Below are 14,735 nucleotides of genomic sequence, written 5' to 3' on the forward strand. Positions count from 1 at the left end.
TTTTGGAGGAAAGTAAAAGAGTGGAAAATAAAACTTGCCACAGCACTGCTACCTGTTTTGAAACCCTGCTTGTGTAACACCCAGTGCGTCCTTTCTGAGCGACTGCTATGGGCAGCACAACTCAAACTGCTCAAGGATGCAAACAAATACGCAAACACACAGGGGCCAAAATGTAAAGCAAAGGATTAATTTCGCACCTTCTTGAGAGGAGACAATAGGTGGCATATAATCAGGGATGTACTCCTTCCTTTCTTCCGCATCTTTACTTCCTGGCTGGGGAAACTGCAGGACATTGTTCTTGCTGACGGGAAACGAAGGGATTTGATGTGCGAAAGTGACAGGTTCAATATTGTGTATGTAATCTTCTAGCTCATGCAGGTTAACCCCCATAAGCTTGAAGGCATCGCCTACATCATCCAAAATGGGATCTGTGCGGCCATCTGTAACAAAGAAATAAAAAAAAAAACAGCAAAAGAACAACATTTTTGCAAAAATCCAGTTTAAAAAAAAATTGATGTACAGATCTACACTTCCAGATTACAATCTGCGACGGCTCACCACCGGTAATGGCGATTACTGCCCCGCAGTTCTCCCAGGTTTACTGTTCGTAGGGCTACACAACATTTCAGGCTAAGAACACGCTCTCATTTAAAAGTGTTTTATTCTGATCCATATCACTTTGTTTCAATTCATACCATTAAAGAACTGCGCCTCAAGAAGCAAATCAAGCAAAGCCAAGGGAGCAGCAACAGGCAGCTTTACCCGGCAACAGTCGATTAACATCGCGCAACACCACTCAAAATAGTTTTCAATTTCATAATGTAAATTCAAATGAATGAAACAAGCCCTTAATATGCAGAAAGTGCCCCTTTAGCGGTATCTAACAGACCAAACATTATTTTTCAACCTAGAAAAGGAACAATTTCTTTTTTTTTTTTAACTGGCTGTAGTTTATGGGTAGCAAAACAAGAAGGTATCTCATGTATCTCTTGATAACAAAAGTACTTCACAGAGTATCTTTCCACCAGATGAAATCTACAGGCTTCATAAAACTATGAGTCACTTTACCTACCGGTTCGATATACCTCCCAGATGAAACTCAGGAATATTAAGTAGTGGTCTGACGAGGAGAGAATATTTTATACTAAACTCCAGGGGCTGATTTCCTGGGGTGCAATTTAAGTTTGACTCTACAGCAAAAATATTCTTTTCTTTACAAAAAGCACAGTGAAACCTTACTGGCCAAGCAGGCAGGATATTTATTTAATGTGACCTCCAAGAAAACAGTCTAAGAGAGGATGCAGTTTGTTCTACACATGTAATTTGGCTCAAAGACTTAAACTGTACAGTGCAGAAGTCCTCCAAGCGCCTCAGTTTCCCTGACCTGACAGAGGGAAATCCCTCTGAAGGCCTCTGGAGGGAGAGCTGGACATCTGGCTTTGGTAGCCAAGGCACCATGTTGAGTCTCATCCTAACTTTTCATAATAATAATAATAACAGGAAAAAAAGAGATGCCTTAAACCCCAAACATTTTTTAATTCAATAAAATTATACTGAATTATTAAAATTCTGTACAGTTGGCTTATGAAGATATTACATCCCTACACGATGATAAGCTGTGATTTATTTTAAAAAGTAATTATGGAAAACCAGCCCGTGCTTATTGAAGGAACACAATTGCTATTGTGAAGCTCCAGCTTTGGAAAACAGGGGGGATGCTCTTTTGTTTGTCCTTTAACCTAATCTCTCTTTATTTATCTTGAAGCTGAAGGAGTCGAGCAGGCTGGTTCTCACATCACTGAATTCAAACCCCCAGCCAACTTACGCCTGCAGGTACATTTAGGAAATAAGAATTTTGTTCTAGAATTTCTCTTCTTAGTCTTGCAGTGAAGATAAGGGTAATACTCAGATTATGGCTTTGATTCTCAGCTCTGTAACACTGGCCGCTTGTGTGACTCTGGGCAAGTCACTTGTGTTTTAATTCTCCCCACAGCTAAAAGGGAGATCAGACCAAGTTATCCCTTCTTTTGTCCATCTGAATTTATAACGTGAACTCCCTGCAACAAGAACCATCTCAGATTTTGTGTTTGTATAATGTCTAGTACAAGTGCAATACTAGTTTCCCCTGCAGACTCTAGGGACAGAGAAATGTGGAGACTTGCATAAACATAATTAAAGGAGGATTTCACCACTCCAGAGGAGTTACAAGATCCCTACAGTTGTTAAGCAGACAGAAGAGTGTTCTATCCTTAAAAAATTAAATGTAGACAATTGACACAGCTAAGAAGTTCTGCATGGTCACTTTTAGTTGCTCTTCAGACTATGAAGATACCTTTGAACTGACTGAACCATTTTCTGAGGTGTCAGGAGTCAACGGTTAGAAGTTGGACAGCCAGTTAACAAGGAAAAACTTCGGGAAAACTTCTCAACAATCCCACAAGTACAGCATATGTATTCCCCAGACACTCCTGAGGCCACCAGCTGTGCTGTTGGCTGGACAGGGGGATCGAGAGTGAGCCCCACAGCACTCGCTCCTAGGTATGTACTGCCTAGACCCGGAAAATGTACTGACGGGCACGGGTGTGCACAGTGCTCACGTCCAGTTTCCTTTGGAAGAAAAATCAAGTGCACAGGCAGGGAAAATGCTGCAATGTGTTCTCCAGCTGGACAACCTGGGACACAGGACTGCAAGATCTCATCAATACTTATAAATATCTAAAGGGTGGGTGTCAGGATCATGGGACTAGACTCTTCAGTAGTGCCCCATGACAGGCCAAGGGGCAACGGGCACAAGCTGGAACACAGGAAGTTCCAGCTGAACATGGGGACAAACCCCTTCCCTGTGCGGGTGCCAGAGCAGTGGCACAGGCTGCCCAGAGAGGCTGTGGGGTCCCTTCCCTGGAGACATTCACCCCCCGCCTGGACGCGGCCCTGTGCCCCTGCTCTGGGGGTGCCTGCTCCAGCAGGGGGTGGGACGGGGTGAGCTCCAGAGGTCCCTTCCAACCCTACCATCTGTGATTCTGGGAAGATGCACAACACCTACCCCTTTACTGGGGCTTCAAGGAGATGTTATGAGTGTCTTGCTCAGTGTGTGCCTCTTGACACCAGAGCTGTGATGTACTCAGGGTGAAAGTTCAGTCTAGTTTGTCACTGCAATAGGAAAAGGTCTTTTCCTCTATCTGAACGTGATCTTTCCAACCTCCAACAAAGTGTACCGATGTGATTAGCAAGTCATAAATGCTAAAAAGGACTTCTTCCTACAAGTGCTTATTAAGACACGTGGCAGACATGCAATTACTAAGTGTAATTGAAGTATGGACATATTTAAGCAACGATATCAAAAGCCAATTATGTGCGTCAGAAAGCAGGTTCAAAAGGTGGCTAAATACACCTGAAGATTAAATCTCCGCCTGGCTGGAGAGCAGCTCTGTGGAAAGGGACATGGGGGTCCTGGTGGGCAGAAAGCTCAACATGAGTGAACAGTGGCTGCTGCGGCCAAGAAGGCCAACGGGATGCTGGGTTGCATCAAAAAGGGCATCACCAGCAGAGATAAAGAAGTCATTACCCCACTCTACTCAGCGCTTGTCAGGCCACACCTGGAGCACTGCGTACAGTTCTGGTCCCCGCTATACAAAAAGGATGTGGACGGGCTGGAAGGGGCCCAGAGAGGGGCCACCAGGATGATCAAAGGACTGGGAAGCTGCTGTACGAGGATAGGCTGGGAGAGCTGGGTCTGTTCAGCCTTGAGAAAAGGAGGCTCAGAGGGGATCTCATCACCACGTACCAGTACTTAAGGGGTAGCTACAAAGAAGACGGAGACTCCCTTTTCACAAGGAGTCCCATGGAGAGGACAAGGGGGAATGGACACAAGTTGCTCTTGGGGAGGTTCCGATTGGACACGAGAGGGAAATTTTTCACACTGAGGACAGTCACCATTGGAATAATCTCCCCAGGGAACTGATTGACTCAGCCACATTGGACACTTTCAGGATTCAGCTGGACAGGGTGCTGGGCCATCTTGTCTAGTCCGTGCTTGTCCTAGAAAAGTTGGACTAGATGATCCCTGAGGTCCCCTCCAACCTGGGATTCTGTGAAATTTTCCCATATCTTCGACATTGGCCTCTAAAGAGACAATGTCAAGTATTAAGATTGGTTAAAAGCTAAAGAAATTTTTAAACCTGCAACTGTCACAGAGACGAAAGGACTGACCAGTTATTCTCTACTTTTCAGGAAAGAACATCCTCAGTGGCAGAAGTGTACAAAGTTTCAGGTTTGTATTCCTATCTGTATTTAAATCAGAACACTTATCAATTGGTAATATACACAGCACAAAAATGCATTAAATGTCATTTCAGGTGATTCATCAAATAAAGGGCTGTGCCTTTATACTTTGATTTGAACAGTTTAGCATTCCTCTTCTCTCTCTGTTTTAATTAAAAAAAATAAAAATAAAAATCACTAAAATAGCAGAAGCCAGACACATGAAAGAGAATGCTGACAAACACGTAACATACTCTCTCCTGGTCTTTCATTCAGTCTTCGGCTTTTTTCTCTAAGTAAACGATGCAAGAAAAAAAAAAAAGAGTTTAATTTGTGCATACTGAACTTGTCTCAATACTCCTCAGATATTTGTGCCATCCTCAGTTTAAAAATTCAGATGTTGAAGCCTCCCAGTGAAATAGTTAATCCAATGTCACCCAGCAAGTCAGTGCCAGATCACAAACAGCTCTGGAGCTTTTGGTTTCCAGCCTCTTGCTGTTCCCTATGCCATGACACTTTAAATACTATCTGTTGTCCAGAACTGGGAGGAGATGGACGCAGGCAGGAATAGTTCATCCAACAAGTTAAAACTCTCCTTCTTACTCTGCAAACGGTGCACTAAGAAAGTATCTTTCTCACAAGCTTTTAAGCTGTACTATCTCCCTGAATGGGAACTGTGCTCTGAAACTGATATAGCTGCAGCAAACAGCAGAGCTAAATTAAGACCATTCCATCTCAAAACAGCTCATCAGAAACCTGTGGGAATGGCCGGGCAGTTGATACTCTCAGCTTCTCTACGCACGAGAACGAACTCCGGGTGAGGAGGAATCTGCACACGGAAATGGATCCTGAAAAAAGTACAGCACCGAAACTACGAGGAAACAGAATCCGCACAGATCTGTGTGGAAAGCTGCCCACCCCTCAACCGCGCTGCTCAGCATCACCTGCAGATAAACCTAGTTGTCCACAAGGAAAAACAAACCAAACAGAACGAGGGTGGTGCACTAACTCCCCTTCAAGTAATAAAAGCTCGCCTTTGGTTTGTGGGGAAAAGTAATTTTCAGAAGTTAATAAAGCCTAGTTATTTTTGCAAAAGTCACTAGAATTCCTCCAGCCCTCCAGCAAACAAGCTGACCAATGCTCAAGTCATCCAGAGAAACTGAGAGTTGCCAGATGAGGGTTAGGGAAAAGCTATCTTACTTTCCTTAAGTTCAGTCTCAGGAATAGCTGACTGACTTTTGTCAAACTAACCCCCATCACCACCTCCTTCATCGCCCAAAGTTTGTATAAATCAGTAAAAATTTAACAAGCAAGTAAGTACAGAACAGAAGAGCTTTTCGTTTCATGCCGGGTTTTTTGAAGGCAGCAACTACAACTCTGTAATAGATACATTGAGAAAAATTAATTAGTTACTACCCATGCAACATGTACAGCCTATTATAAATAGCTCAGCATTCACCCTCATGTCTGCTATAAAAGAGATTTTTATATATATTTATTTTAACCAGCAAATTATTAGGTATAGCTCCTCAGTAATTTTTTTTACAGGCTCTATCACAGATTCCTTCTGTTCCAGCATGTCACATAACCCTGTCACGCATGAAACATCTGTGTACCTCATTGAATAGTTGCTCCAGGATAACTCTTTCAAGCATACAACACATCGTTTCCATCCAGCATCCACAAGAACAGTCAGAAGAGTACACAGTAGATTATTTAATAAGCATACATGCCTTACTTGAGTGCATTTCAGTGGGGAAAAAGGGTCCTATTAATGTAGTTACTAGGCAGGCAAAAGCATCTTCTTGCTATTGCACTCAGAGTCTGTTCCTTTGCCCGGTAACCTCAAAAAGTCAAGCAAAACAACCTAAGTTGACTTCCTTTACTTGTAGCCAGCAAGAAATTAATTAGCTTAAAAATATCAACATTTAAGACTATCAGGACCAGTGTTATGGGTCCTGGACAGACACTTGTTATAACACTCATTCAACATCGTATGGGGAATCAGCTCATTTAAAATGATCATCAAAATTTAACACTTTGATAGATATTATATACTCGTAAGAGTAAAGTAACTAAAAAAAAACATCAAAAAAAGGAGCAAAAATGAAAAAAATATATCAGGTAACTTTGACATTTATTTAGAAAGAAATAAAAATTTGGTTGATGCCAGGTCAAGTCTCTCCAATGCGGTAATTCCCAATGAAAATATTGGCTTGCTGTTTGCATTCTCCAAAGCAGAGATTTGCTATAACAAGGTTAAGTTTTCCTTTACAGGAGATTCCGCAGTGACACTAGAGCAGGTTTTGAGCCAGCTCTATCTTGGCAAAACATCCTGCAAGACCTGTCATTTTTCCTTCCAGTTACAACGTTGTGCTCGCCAGATCAGAACATGCCTTTCCAATATAAATGCAATTACTTTATTGTTATCAATTTTAATATATTGCTTAATTTTCTATTTAATATTATTTTAAAATATATATAAAATTATTTTTAGGTACTCCTGCGAGGAGCAGGGAATTGGACTTGATGATCCTTACAGGTCCCTTCCCATGTGAGATACTCTATGATTCTGTTTACAGAACAATAATCTTCAAAAAACGTAGTCACACAATATGAAAATAAAGAGCAACTTTTAAACTTCATTTCCTCACTGTAAGCAAATTTCACCAGAGAAAATAAAAATAAATCCAAGCGCATGCTCAACACTGAATATCCAAGGAAAGAGTACTGAAAAACCCACTTCTAGATCCAACACACCTCAAAGTTAATTACCTAGTTTATTACACTTCTAGTTTTAGCAGCAGATGATCTACATTTGCCATGCTGAAATATGCCCGGGTGCCCTCAGTGATTAAAGCTAAGTAGCTTCTACCTGGTTGGTTTTTCAAGTAATGTAATAGAAAAACCAGGCTTTTGGGGGCATGAACCATGGCTCTCCTCCTCAATCCTCCCATGAATTGCACCAACCACGTAAATATACTGGAAGCTGAACTCTCTTACTGGATGTGCTAAGTAAGTTAGGAGGTAAGACATGACACATTCTGCATGTCTATAACCAGCCATCCTGCTGCAAAGCTGCATTAACTAAATTCATAGCAAATGAAGCAGATACCATCTGTCTTCATTGGTCAGTTCCCCAACATAAAAAACCCAAACCAGACTAGAAAATCCAGAGTAGTGAACCCAAAGCACCACCTGTGCCACCACCTCTACCAAACCACGTGAAATGTGAGTGCAAAACCAAGTGGCACGCAACAGGGAATCTCTCCCTTTTCACCTCTGCTTAAAACAAACAACCAAATGTAGAACTCGGCTCTCCGAAACCACATGATGTCAGTTTGTTGTGTAATTCAATACCTTAATTATATACGCCAACCATTTTTCAAATATTTTATTTAAATTTTAGGATAAAAACACGTGTGAAGCGTACAGCATACTGAATAGGCTTCCTCTTACAAGCTTTCCACAAATTTGAACAGCACAATGTGGTGTACTTTAACAGGAAAAACCTTATTTTCTCTCCTGTAAGTTCACTCTCTCCTCCGCCCCCAACACAGTATTCAGAAGCATTTCATGACATCAAACACATCTCAAGCTCGCTTTGCAAATCCTTTTGCCTTCTCTTTGCAGCCACAGAAGCTCCCATCAACTACAGCTACTGCAAATGCAAAGAAACAACAGCAGAAAAGTAATGAAAATCTTGAATGTGGCTCTTCTAATGGGATGTAACAGCTGGAACAAAGATCTAACACAGCTGGGAAAGCCATCATTTTCTTTTGCAACTGAGAAAATATGTGAACGGCAATGACATGCTTTTCAGAGCAATACCACACTGTCTCAATTACGTCAGAGTAAATCCATTCAGTTTCGAATACAAAGATTATGTCCCTCCAGCTGACAACCCTGCTAACTCAAACCCCACTGGTTTGACTCCGAGATAACACACTGACAATAAAGATGCTACAATTGGAATTTAATTAATTCTACTTATGCAAAACCATGGCAAAATTCAACTCATTCATCCAGAGCTGGGTTTGTACAGTAACTTATTTAGAAGCAAAAGGAAACAGTTCTGAAAAAGGAGGGAGGCGTCTGCTAAGCATTAAGATGTCTTTTTAGAAACCTTCTAAAGAAGGAAATACAGGAATAATTTTGAAAGGTAATACAAAAACCACCGCATCACTGGCATGAAAACAGCACATTCTCCTTCTCTACCAGAGGAAAAAAAAGAGAGAGAAAAGAGACAGACTGTAATATGTCCTTCTCCATTTGCACCAGCACAGGCTGCAGGCTGACCTACTGGAAAGCGGATCTGCCACGAAGGACCTGGGAGGGCTGGTGGGCAGCGAGGTGACCCTGAGCCAGCACCGTGCCCTTGGGGCCAAGGCGGCCAACGGTGTCCTGAGATGCATTAAAAGGAGTGTGGCCAGCAGGACGAGGGAGGTTATCCTCCCCCTCTACTCTGTCCCAGTGAGGCCACTTCTGCAGTGCTGCATCCAGTTCTGGGCCCCCCAGTTCAAGGAGGACAGGGACTAACTGCTCAAACAAGTCCAGCAGAGAGCTACCAAGATGATCAGGGGACTGAAGCATCTCTCTGATGAGGAAAGGCTGAGAGACCTGGGTTTGTTCAGCCTGGAGAAGAGAAGACTGAGCAGGGATCTCATCAACGCGTATAAATACCTGAAGGGTGGGTGTCAGGAGGATGGGGCTGGACTCTTTTCAGTGGTGCCCAACGCCAGGCCAAGGGGCAACGGGCACAAGCTGGAACATGGGAAGTTCCACCTGAACATGAGGCCAAACCCCTTTGCTGTGCGGGTGCCAGAGCAGGGGCACAGGCTGCCCAGAGAGGCTGTGGGGTCCCTTCCCTGGAGACATTCACCCCCCGCCTGGACGCGGCCCTGTGCCCCCTGCTCTGGGTGTGCCTGCTCAAGCAGGGGTGGGACGGGATGATCTCCAGAGGTCCCTTCCAACCCTCACCATTCTGGGATTGTGTGACTCATAGAGGGGAAAAAGATAATTCCTTTCCCCACTTACAGTAAGCAAAACCAAAGCAAGAGAGATATACCTTAGTTCTATGCACTTCCAATTCCTCCAGCACCGAAAGGAAAAAGTTGTATTTTCACCACCTCTGCATCTTTTCCTCCCGGTCTTACAAACACCACAGTACCTGTGGCAGAGGCAGCTGAGCTCAGGGGACAACGCTACTCAACAACTTATCTCCTGCACAAGCAGTGATCCAGTAATGAAAGCATCTTCCCCAATATTTGTACTAACCATATCAAAGAACAGCTCTGACCAAGCCTGGGTTAGCTCCTTTTTTACCCCATAACGCAGTTCTCCCAAACTCTCGATGTTGTCCCCTTTCATCGCCTTACAGATCATTTGTTTGAATTGAGACACAGACGTCAGTGGTGCAGCAGCTGCACCTGTACTGCTGGGAGATACAAGCTGATATTGCACAGTTCCATTTCCAGACTAACTATACACAGCTTCACATCTAACTAGCTCTCAAATTTGGGGAAAGCTTGTACAAGGAAACCTATTCAACCTAGAACTGAAATTCAATGAGTTTGCAGTGGTATCACTAAGTCCCTCCTAAGCTCAGTTACACTGGCAAAGCCTGATCTTGATCTCAAATTATTCCTGAAATGACGAAGCAGAGGCAGGGCCAGGAATCAGGTGCATTCAGCTCATTGCTTTGCTTTATCAAGGATCACTGCAAGCAGTGATGTTCCTTCTGCTTCAGAGAAGGGACATGACCACAAGCAGCAGCACCTTCAGGCCACGGCTGTTCCTCTCCCGACCAAGCCAAATACACCACGCTTCCTCGCTCCCAGGTCTTTGCTCCACACACTCTCCAAATTCACTCTTGCAGAGGAAGCCGACAGCTCCAGCTTTCACAGCTCCTCTGACCTTGAGGCTGTGTCCCCCACCAGCTGACAGCAACGTGGCCCCAATAACCCTCTCATCCATGGCTGTGACACCCTCATTAGCGCAGCTCCCACAGCTTGGACGGAAGTGCTGGCAAACCTTCCCACTTCCCTGGCACACTTCAGCGCTGCCACCCCTGTTACCTCTCCCATAACCTCCCACAGTCCCCAGCACATTCCCTGAACTGGTGGTGGCTACGGTAGCCCCAAATCCACCGTCAGTGAGTCACCTTCTCCTCACCCAGCACTTTAGGCGAGGAATCACATTATCCATCCCAACTCCAAGCCCTCCTTCCTCTAAACGCCTTCCCCGCTGCCTGACCCAACCAGAGCAGCTCTGACCTCCACCAAAGGGGCTCTCCAGGACCTCACCCTCCACAACACACAGACACGTGGAGCAGCAGCAGCCCACAACCCCACAGCTCCCTAGCACACCAAAGGAAGGGGGAACATGCTCCTCTCAGCACAGAAGGCACAAGCAGCCCTGTTTCACCATGCACACACAGCTTATACCCACCCCTTCAGAGCACCTGCACTCCCTTGCCAGCCTCTCCACTCTATGCACCCCCACTTCATCTCCCCTGAATATTTACAGATCCAGCAGCAGCACTGGCAGCCCCATCTCTGCACACACATCACTGCTGTCCTCCCTGCCAGGTCACACCCTCCCTGCCCTACATGTAAGGCAGCAAAGGCCTCTACACACACAGACTCATGACCCACCAACAACCCGAGCCTTGCTCCACATCCCCAGCAACACTCCCCATGTCCAGACCCAGCAGCGACCCTGCCAGCCTCCCTCTCCCCACATACCACCATTCCCACACCCTCCCGGGCCCAACAGGACACCAGCACTCCCTTCCTGACATTCCCAGGCCCAGCAGACCCCTACCACCCTCTCATCCCCACAGTCAGCATTACTGATCCAGCAAGCAACAGGTCATCTCGTCCCCCACGTACCATGTTCTGGAGGTACCAGCAGGTCACCCACCCCACTCAGTCCCTCCACTGCAGGCTCTGCAGGAATGCAGACAACCCTGAGGGACACACAACTTCACCCTCTACCACACTCCCAGACCCAGCACTGGTTGCCCCTTCCCCATCCTGCCCACACACACTCTCCATACTCCTATGTGACCCAGCCACCAGTCCTCACGCTGACTCCCAAATCTCTTTTCTTTCTCTTCTCCCATTTGGCGTAAACTCACCCCTTCCACACTCCCACCCTAGCACAGCCTCACCCCAAATCCAGCGAGGCCCTGGGTATCCTGGCCCCCACCATCACTCCCAGCTCCTTCTGCATGCCTAACTCCAGTCCCCCACATATACAGCCAAACCTCTTCCACTGCATCCACATGAAGACACTCGCACCTCACACCACGTACACTAAAATTATCCCCAGCCCCATCCCTCGCGTTCTCCATACACATACTCCACACCTCCCACATGCAGCCCCGTCACCTTCCCACATCCTGTGCACTACAGCTCCATCTCCCCCAGAAAACACCCCGGTGCATCCCTCCCTTCATGGACTGCAGCCCCACATCCCCCATCCCTTCCAAGCCCCACAGCACCATCCCTTCCCCCTGTATGCATACATCCCCAGCCTCACGTATATGGCCCCACACTGCCCTGGTACCTGTCGATCCCTGCCCACCCATGTGCATGTGTGTCCCTGACAGCAGGCAGCCCAGCCCCACGTCATCCCTATACGCATACATCCCCGACCCCACACAGCATAGGACACGTGCATCCCCCACCAGCACTAAAGCCTCCCCCTGCATATGTGCACCTCCAAGCCCCAAAAACCACTGCCCCCTTACACACATATACCCAACCCAGAGTGCTCCAGCCCCAGCAATAGCATTTCCAGCCACATCTCTTTCCCCATACAGATGACTCCACTCCCCCCAGGCACACCTTTCGGACCCCATGTGCTGCAGCCCCATCTCTTCACTCCTTACACACCTCCAGCAGCAGGGGTTAACACCTCCTGCCTCCCTGAGCCACACACCCAGCCCAAATCTTGCGCCCTACAGCTTCAGCACTTCCCCTCGTGCCCATATCCTGGACCCTACACACATCCCTACCCGCAGTGGGCCCCCATGGCCACTCAACATTCCCACCAGGGCACAGACCCTGACCCAGAGATGAGCCAGGACAATAAAGCAGCAGCATCGCACCCTCTCATGTAAACACTGTACCCAGGAAGAGGGCTGGCTGCCCCTTCTTCCCTCCCAGATTCAGAACACTACAGCCCCAGCAGGAGGGCCCACAGCCCCATCTCCTCCTCCTGTACACAGGCACTCTGCATGCTGTGGCCAAAGGAAGGGGGCAGCAGCCCCATCTCCCCACACTCCAAACCCTCAGAGCATCATTTCCCCCAAGCCCACAGTCTCAACTCCTCACCCACACCCAGACCCGCTGCCCCAGAGCCCACCTCTCCCTCACACTAGGGGCCCACTGCCCCACGGCTTCCCCCTCTCATCCTCTCAGTCCCCTGCACTGCTCCGCAGCTCAGCTCCCTTTGATCTTCCCCCAGGTGGAGTACCCCAGAGTCCACCTCCCCACAGTCCGATCCCCCCCACCAGCCCCTGCACTGCCCCGCAGCCTGATCCCCCCCACAGCCCCTGCACTGCCCCACAGCCTGATCCTTCCCCACAGCCCCTGCACTGCCCCACAGCCTGATCCTCCCCCACAGCCCCTGCACTGCCCCACAGCCTGATCCTCCCCCACAGCCCCTGCACTGCCCCACAGCCTGATCCTCCCCCACAGCCCCTGCACTGCCCCACAGCCTGATCCTCCCCCACGGCCCCTGCACTGCCCCACAGCCTGATTCTCCCCCACGGCCCCTGCACTGCCCCACAGCCTGATCCTCCCCCACAGCCCCTGCACTGCCCCACAGCCCCTGCACTGCCCCACAGCCTGATCCTCCCCCACGGCCCCTGCACTGCCCCACAGCCCGATCCTCCCCCACGGCCCCTGCACTGCCCCACAGCCCGATCCCCCCCATGCCCTCACCTCCCTGCCACAGCCCACTCCCCCATGCTCTCTCCCTACGGAGTTACACCACAGGCCACCTCCCCGTGCCACCACAACACGGCCTCAAAAGCCTGGTCTCCCACACACAGGCACCCCACACCCGCTGCCCCACAGTCCCCAGTACTGCCCAAAGCTCACCTCCCCATACCCTCCTGCACTGCCCACATCTTCATGGCCCAGATCTCCATCTCCACGATACACATCTCCATCTCACGTCTCCATGACCCTCCCCTGCAAAGCATCCCCCAGCCCTGCCCTGCAGCCTCCCACCCCACAGCTGCCCTCCCCCTGCCTCCACAGTGCCACCCCACAGACTCCCCTCCCCACAGACTCCCCTCCCCACAGACTCCCTCCACAGCAGGGCCAAGGCTGACAGGGACTTAAAGGAGGTCACTCGGCCCAGAGCCCTACTCAAGCAGGGCCACCCTCAGCCCGGATTCCCAGGAGTGTCCCCACAGCAACGACTACTCGCCCGCCGAAGCCCGTCTCCCCCAGCGCCGCCCCCCGGGCCCGGCCCGCACTCACAGAGCTCGCAGTAACGGTGGCAGCCCCGGCCCAGCCCCTGCAGGTACCGCTGCAGCACGTCGGTGAGGAGGTCGCAGGCCGAAACCTGCACCGAATCCCAACCCAACGCCTGACAAATCTGCGCCACCGACACCCGCAGCAGCCACCGCGAGTAGGTCTCGCACATGCCGGCTGGGCTCGGCGCGGCGCCGCCCGGGCCCGCCGCCCGCCCTGGGCCGGGAGGGCCGAGGGAGGCTCACGCACAGCCCGCCGCCGCCGCCATCTTGGCGCCGCACCTCCCCGCCAGGCCGTGCCGCTCCAGCGCCGAGCGCATCGAGCGGGGCGGGGCGCATCGAGCGATCGGCCGTTGGCAGGGCAGGGCGACGTTCCTGCCCCCGAAAAAACCCCGGAATTGGTACTTCCTACAAATATGTGAGGAAAAGTTGGTGTCAGCCGGAGGGCTGGGCTTCCCCGGGGACAAGGGTCCGCCACCCGCCGTCCTCCGCAGGCCCAAAGCAGCCCAGCAGCGGCTACCCGTGAGGCGCCGGAGCAGAACCCGGGCGCATCATTTAAACAAGCAGCAATGCCACGTGTTAACCAAAAAGCTGAAAATCCTTGGTCAAAACAGTTTATCCGAAGCCCCGTTTGATTATTTTCCTCTTTTTTTTTTTTCTTTTCAGCTGGATGGAGGAGGCCGATGCCAGCCCTCGCCATCGCTGGGTTTCCCCTAAGGCGTCCTCAGGCAGCTCGCACCCGCGCACACCCCGCCATTAAATCTTTTGGGCGAAGCCCTTTATTCTTCATCCTAATCCCCTCCGTGGGTCGCTTCTCGGGTTGGGGATCGCGGCGTCGGGCTGTGGGGTCGCACTGCCGCCCCGCGTACAGCCTCGCCGGGCACGCTGCAGCCTGTCACGCACCGCGCCGGCTTTGCTTGGCGCAACGGCCCGCGCTCGGGGGAGGCGGGAAGGTGGGAGGGCGGGTTCCTCCTCAGGTTGG

At 49.3% G+C, this 14,735-nt stretch overlaps 1 protein-coding gene across 3 annotated transcripts in view; it reads right to left on the reverse strand.

The window, feature by feature from the left end:
* Positions 1 to 14,046, reverse strand: part of TAF3 (TATA-box binding protein associated factor 3) — a 119,710-nt gene extending 105,664 nt beyond the window's left edge. Inside the window, exons 1-2 of one of the 3 annotated variants that reach the window (XM_075081642.1) lie at positions 13,761 to 14,046; positions 198 to 440 (exon numbers count right to left, since the gene is read on the reverse strand). In XM_075081642.1, the coding sequence (XP_074937743.1) occupies positions 198 to 440; positions 13,761 to 13,926 (409 nt within the window). In that variant the 5' untranslated portion in view covers positions 13,927 to 14,046. The remainder of the gene's footprint in view (positions 1 to 197; positions 441 to 13,760) is intronic. The other 2 variants (XM_075081644.1, XM_075081645.1) reach the window with 2 other exon arrangements.
* Positions 14,047 to 14,735: the final 689 nt, after the last annotated feature.

This window comes from Phalacrocorax aristotelis, chromosome 1 (assembly GCF_949628215.1).
Source record: "Phalacrocorax aristotelis chromosome 1, bGulAri2.1, whole genome shotgun sequence".
NCBI lineage: Eukaryota > Metazoa > Chordata > Aves > Suliformes > Phalacrocoracidae > Phalacrocorax > Phalacrocorax aristotelis.